At 40.2% G+C, this 7,243-nt stretch overlaps 1 protein-coding gene across 3 annotated transcripts in view; it reads left to right on the forward strand.

The window, feature by feature from the left end:
* LOC137562734 (sphingosine 1-phosphate receptor 1-like) overlaps positions 1 to 1,972 on the forward strand; it is a 48,564-nt gene extending 46,592 nt beyond the window's left edge. For all 3 annotated transcript variants that reach the window (XM_068274373.1, XM_068274375.1, XM_068274374.1), the window contains exon 2: positions 117 to 1,972. In XM_068274373.1, coding sequence (XP_068130474.1) covers positions 406 to 1,557 — 1,152 coding nt within the window. In that variant the 5' untranslated portion in view covers positions 117 to 405 and the 3' untranslated portion in view covers positions 1,558 to 1,972. The remainder of the gene's footprint in view (positions 1 to 116) is intronic.
* The last annotated feature ends 5,271 nt before the right edge of the window (positions 1,973 to 7,243 follow it).

The following is a 7,243-nucleotide window of genomic DNA, read 5'->3' on the forward strand; positions in this document are numbered from 1 at the left end:
CTTGTTCAGAGAAAATGTGGAAATAAAACACACTTGCTTCCTTTGATAAGGATAGTTTGAGGTCATTTTGAAATAAAAGTTTGAACTAACTAGAACTCTTTTTTTTTTCACTACAGGTTACAAAGAGGTTGGGTCGACAGTACATTGGACAGACGAGGAAACACTGACCTCTGCTGGCTAAAGATGGAAATGCATATCGAAGACATCCAAGTGGTGGCGTTCTGGTCTACTGAATGGATATAAAAGAATAATCAATCACTATTCATTGCTACACAACCAGGCATTGCACATATGGTCCTGCGTTTTATGGTATTTAGCTGCAATTCGCTATGATATAAACCAGAGTTTACATCCAACCTTCACTCTAATGCACTAAGAGGTTGGAAAAAAAACTGTCGGTTCAAAATGGATGGAGCGACACATGAGCACCACTTTACCCGGCTATACAGAGACTACCAAAGCAACAGCGTCATCGCACTCCATTACAACTATACTGGGAAACTCAGCAACAGCCGATACAAAGGTGGCCTGAAAGCAGAGGCTGTCGTCTTCCTGGTGGTATGTGTCCTCATCGTCTTGGAGAACCTCATTGTACTTTTGGCCCTCTGGAGAAACAAGAAGTTTCATGCGCCTATGTTCTACCTCCTTGGCAATCTGACTTTATCGGACCTTCTGGCGGGCATTGCCTACATGGTTAACATTGTGTTGTCAGGGGCAAATACACTTCGTCTCACTCCTGCCATGTGGTTTGTCAGAGAAGGAGGAGTCTTTGTCACATTGACTGCATCTATATTTAGTCTTTTGGCCATTGCGATTGAACGTCACATCACCATGGTCCGTATGAAGCTCTACAGTGGAGACAAAAAAGGGAGAATGGCCCTGTTGATTGGGGCGAGCTGGTTGGTCTCTATCCTGCTGGGGATTTTACCAATATTGGGGTGGAACTGTATTCAAAACCTCCCGGCCTGCTCCACCATTCTGCCTTTGTATTCGAAGGATTACATTTTGGTGTGTATTAGTGTCTTTCTGGCCATACTTATTTCTATTGTGGTCCTCTATCTCCGCATATACAGGATTGTCAAACTCAACAGCCAGAGACTGGGCACCCTTCGAAAAGGGGCACTAAGAAAGTCCCAAAAATACATGGCGCTTTTGAAAACTGTTACTATTGTGGTGGGGACCTTCATTGGCTGCTGGCTTCCTCTCTTTGTATTACTGCTGTTTGACGTCTCTTGTGAGGTCAACGCTTGCCCGGTTCTTTTCAAGGCAGATTACTTCCTTGGTCTGGCCATGATAAACTCTTTCCTAAATCCAATCATCTACACGTTAACCAGCAGAGACATTAGAAGAGCCATACTGAAGCTGGTGTGCTTCTTCTGCATCATCAGTGAAGATGGAGAGACCAGGGGGAGATTCAGCTTCTTCCCTGTTCTTGAAAGAAGCACCAGCAAATCCGAGAAGTCCTCCCACAAACAGGAAGGTTTAGAGACCACTGTGTCATCAGGAAACGGGACACCAACACCAGTGAAGTCACTCGTGCCCCCCAAAAAGTACTGAACTTAGTTATATTGTACTTATGGATTTAACTTAGCCAGGAGCCATCATTCATATCAGTATACTCAAGTTATTGAGCGATACCACCCAAGCATTATCTCTTCTTTGAAGGCGTGAGATATTCTGAAGATAAATGTTTTGCATGAAGTGGCTGCTCCACTGTTTACACCACCTGTACATATCAAAATCCATAGGTAAACAGAATCATTCACTGTTCACAATATCATGAGTTAAAGACACCCCAGGCCATATGCAATTAACTTTTTCTCCTGAGTTTTCTCCTAGGAGATAATTTTTCATCTTCTCTTTGAAATAACTTTTCAGCCCTTTTCAATTAAAAAAAAAAAAAGTACCAAAAAGTATGCGAAAAAGTACTAGCAAAATTATTTTGAATTTCTTCTTGCTCGCTGGAGCTGTAAAAGACATTTTATTGACAAGTTTGAATTTTTATTCACATGCAATTAACTTTTATTGAAAAGTTAATTGCATGTGAACCCTAAGCCTATATGCAATTACATTTTTCTCCTGAGTTTTCTCCAAAGTGATGTTTTTAAACTTGTCAATAAAATGCCTTTTAAACCATCAGCAAGCAAGAACATACTTAAAATAGTTTTGATAGTACTTTTTCACTTACTTTTTTGTACTTTTTCAATTGAAAAGTGACAAAAACTTATTAGTTACATATTGAATAGCGGAAGTAATAGAGGTGCCAAAAAAGTATAAAATAAGTTAAAAACCGTCTAAAAGGAGGGAAATGGGTGGATTCAGTTTGTTCTAACAAATATAACAATCCAGATAATATTATAAAGACCACAAGAATACTCCTTTCATGATGATGATTGTCTTATAACATGAAAAATTTCTGCTAATGTATTGAGCACTTTCTAGCATCAAATTTTCCACTTTTGTTTTTTCTCCCCCCTCCTTTCTTTTTTCTTGTTCCCTTTTCCAAAACCCCCCCTCCCCCCCCCCCCCGTTTCTTTTCTTCAGTGTTCTCATTATATTGCCTGATGAAGCGGGATGTTTGCCCGTGAAACGCGTTGCATCACTATTGGAGAATTGTGTTAATAAATAGAATTATAAAATCTTACGGCTATATCAGCCTTGTCATTTGTACATTTGGGGGAGGTGAATCCACCCATTTCCCTCCTTTTAGACGGTTTTTAACTTATTTTATACTTTTTTGGCGCCTCAGTTACTTCCGCTATTCAATATCTTAGTCCACCCTTGGTGGAGGGGTGTATCTCCATTTTTCTGATCGATAGAGAGCGACTTTTTAGACCTGAGTGGGGTCAGGTTGCAATTCTCCCCACCTGCTGCATCAGTGGTTGCCTATGTGGTAACCCTGACTTGTGAGTATAATCTTTAAATTTACCATATCCCCAATTTTTCTAAAATACTACACTATATTTGGCTCTCGGTCTGTTTTATCCCTGTCTTTCTTATTAGTTACATAGTTAGTTTGGTTGAAAAAAAGAGACATTATTTATATGTATTTGAGAAAATAAAGAAATAAATAAATAGAAGATAAAAACGTATTTCTTCTGACAAAATTTAGGAGAAAAAGTTACCGTAATTGCATATGTGATTCTTTGCATAGCAAATACAAATAATCTTAAAGAAAAAACGTAACCAAGAATTGAACATCATCCCAATCAGTAGCGGATACCCTCTATCTCATGGGAAATCTTTTCCTTTTCACAAACGGATGATCAGGCGGCTCTGTATGGCTGATGTTGTGGTAAACCCCTCCCACAGGAAACTGTGAGGACCATGGTCCTAGCAGTTTTCTGTCTGAACCTCGTTGCATTGTGGGAAATAGCTGTTTCCAAGTGCCAAAAATGCAAGCAGCGTCTCCTTCCACTGACATCACCTGCCCGCATTAAAAAGATCACCATGTGATAAATGTCAGAATGTAAATCAGGGAGAGGAAAGATTTTACAATGGGAAAATACTGACTAAATCATATATACATAATTATTGTAAAAATGAATCACTTTTTTTATTACATTATTTTCACTGGAGTTCCTCTTTAAGTGAACGGATTGTGTATTTGAGTGAAAGAGTAACACAAAAGGGGTAGAGCCCATTCAGACGAAGGCATTAAACAAATGGCACCGTTTCAAATAGGAAGTTACATAGAAGTAAATGCGAGCATTAGAAAAAAAAAATTATTATTATAGTAGTGGGAGCAGGAGAGACCCATTATAATAATTAAACATTTGTCTGGAAAGGGTCTTAAAAGCGGACCTAAAAGAAGAAGGTCTTTGATTGGCTTCTGTGGTTCACTCTTAGCATTTGCTGCATGTTTCTTTGCATTGTTTATGAAAACTCAGCACCTCAGTGCTTTGGTGAGAGACCAGAGAAGAGTATTTGAAAAGAATACATACTGATATGATGGTGGTGGCTGAACCACATGTATAAATATTGTATATAGAAAAGGTTTAAATTAATAATGTATTCTTTAAAATAGCATTAACACAGATGCAGTGGTGTTATAAAAAACAAACACTCCCATGTATATACGGATTTCAGTGAACGGCGATGGCCAATGAGCTTTAGGCTGATCTGACAAGGGAGGCGGGGCTGCAGGAAGCGTTTTCTCTGGTCAGCATCTAACACCAGAGAAGGTGGGAAAAAAGAACCTGTAGTGGGTTTTTACTGCCATCTGTAAACCATTTGGTAAGAATTCGGTTTACTGTGAGGCCTATAAATGGGTATTCGTGGTACAGAACAGGGAGAGTGGCAATAAAAATGTTCATAGTTTTTCCATTGAACATGACGTTACCTTGTGTCTGTACATAAACCAGCTGCTGTGTTCTCTCCATCACTTGCCTGTGATGAGCCTCCTCAGTGCAATCACTGGCAAAAGACTAAAGGTTGCCACTAATGCTCCAATTTCTAGAAAAAAAAAAAAAATTTGGTCGAGCGATCAGAAATTCTGATCGGATTGGTTGTAAATCTCAGTTGATGGGCACAATCCATTGCAAATGATTATAAAAATAGTCGTCCGATTAGATTTTCATCAAACCAAAATTTGGATTTTCTTGGTGGTGGTGATAGATAGGAAGCAAAGGTTGGTTCGTTGATGGTGTAGTGAACGATTATTCTCCCGATCAGAATTTTCTGATCGCTCAAATGATTTTTCACCAAAAATTGGATCGTAAAAGGTGGCCACACACCATACAATTTAATTATCTGTTCAATTTAAGAATTGCAATCAATTTTTGACTGATTGTAACATTTCAAAAATACGACCAATGTGCCACACACCTATGTTCAATTTTTTCCCCAATTATGATAAAAATGATTGGAAACTGAGAAAATTGCTAGGGTGTGTATATTAATAAATTGGCAATCTACCACTCAACATACAATCTTTAGAAAGTTTGAAGAAAAATATCTGGCATTCCGGATAGAGAAAAATCGAAGAAAATGGGAAATCCAATCAGATTTTTCAGTCGAATGGAAAAAAAAAAAAAAAAAAAAAGCTTTCAATTATTTCGGGAGATACGATCGTTTTTATCGAATTGCCATAAAATTGGATCATTTTATTGTATCGTGTGTGGCCACCTTAACAATGAGAACCAATCTCCACAGAGGTGCAGTGTAACTATCTGCTGTCCATCACTTTTTGCAGCTGCGCATGCGCACTTCTCCTTGTGCCAAAACAGGCAGTGTAATTATTATTCATCATCCCCGATTAAGGCTCGGTCCACACTACATGCGGTTGCAGAACACAATCCGCGGTCCGGGCTCCGGTTTTAAAAAAACGAAACGAAAATGGCTAAAAAACGGATCCATGGTGCATTTTTTGTAGCACGTTTCAAGTCTGTTTGCGAGTTTTAAAACGTACCGTGGGTGGGAGTGCCGCAATGGTGGAAGCGGTAGCAGCCAGGGAGAGGGCCAGCGGGCACACGGTGGGGAGGGGGGTTGGACCCCCCAGTGCCCTTTCGTACTCCCCCTTCAGCTATTTTTGTTGAAAACATTGCCTGCAGCAAGCAGGGAACTCATTCACTTCCTTGAGTTCCACCACTTGCCACGTCACTTCCTGCAATGCCACCCTCTTTGCCAGCTGGCCCCCTTCCTGGCTGCTAACCCCTCCAGCATGGCAATCCGGATCTCCCTCCGTTTTTTTTATGCAAAGTAGCCTGTGAAGAGGGAGATCTGTTTTTCTATTGTCTTGCCTTACCCCTCTGTGTATCCAGAGTCCGTGAAAACCTTGCAAATCTGGACCCTCCATTTAGTTTTTCAAAGCGGATCCCCCGGATCTGTTTTTGAAGTGGGTGAAGACGGTTGCTATTTTTAACATGGTTATCCATGGCTCCGGTTTTGGTCCGGGACCAAAAACCGGAGTGCAGAGACCAGAAAAGCCTCTGGACCTACCCATGGCTTCCCCCTACTTAGGCAAGTATCTAACTTTTCCCCCATGCGGATTACAGGTATCCTTTAAGGATGCTTGAAATGGTATTGCTGCAGCCACAGCAGCGGTCCTCTTCTTACACCATCTCTAATTTGTTGGAGGATCGGTTAGTAATACAGGGCAAATACACTTCTTGCAGTGCTAAACCTTGCCTTATGGTCCAGAATTCGATAGTTCTGACACAATCATGTGCCCACTATTTGTAGGGACAAGGGCCCTGACCTTGCGTTAATACAAATTTCTGGAGGTCTTCTATATTGTGGTGAAAGTGGTAAAACCTGCAACCTCCCCCTCCCAAACTTTAAGCATGTTAACACAAATATTTTACACGGTTTGCCTCTTGTGGCATTTATAGATTTATAGTAATTCATCCTTATGAATAAATCACCATGATTGATTCGCAAGGACGGATTTCTAGAAATGCCTCATGAAAAAGGTAAGCCATGTAAAATGATGCAGGTCTTCTTTTACATCACAAACAGCTGGAGGTAACCACATACAGTACTATCATAACGTGATATTGGGCTCCCCCTGGTGTTCATATACAGGAAAAAAGAAAAAAAAAAAAAAACTGCAATAAAATTGTCAGGGACCTTTTTTCTTTTTAGAAGGAAGCAGTTGTACATTAATGTATATGTAACTTTATTGTAAATATATATTTGTATCCTGGCTAACCATTTCTGTGTTTGAGCTTTTAAATGCACCTGTGCAGCAATAAATGAATTTTCCATATCTGGCATCATTTGTATTTTTTTGTGCTTTTGTGCACAAGTAAGGCCCAGTGCACACCAAAACCGGTAGCAGACCCACAAAATGCTAGCAGTTTTTGGAGCAGATTTCAGAGCGATTCTAGGCATGTTTAGAGATGTTTTCTAAACATACCTAGCGGTTTTGGGTGCGTTTTTTGTGTAGCAGATTTCCTATATAGTTACAGTGAAGCTGTTACTGAACAGCTTCTGTAACAAAAACGCCTGGCAAACTACTCTGATCTAGCGTTTTTCAGAGCGGTTTGCATTTCCTATACTTTACATTGAGGACAAAACGCTTCAGAAAACCGCAAACGTGCAGCAGGAGGCACGTTTGTGGTTTGGAAAAAAACTCAAACCGCTGGTGTGCACCATCCCATTGAAATGCATTAGCCAAGCGTTTTTACAGGCGGATGCGGCGGGCGGATCGCACCTAAAACCGCTCAATGTGCACTGGGCCTCATATTGTCTGTTTACAAATTCCCAAAGTACAGTTTATCTACTCTGAAAGCTGACATTG

The sequence above is a fragment of the Hyperolius riggenbachi genome, chromosome 3, assembly GCF_040937935.1.
Source record: "Hyperolius riggenbachi isolate aHypRig1 chromosome 3, aHypRig1.pri, whole genome shotgun sequence".
NCBI classification, from domain to species: domain Eukaryota; kingdom Metazoa; phylum Chordata; class Amphibia; order Anura; family Hyperoliidae; genus Hyperolius; species Hyperolius riggenbachi.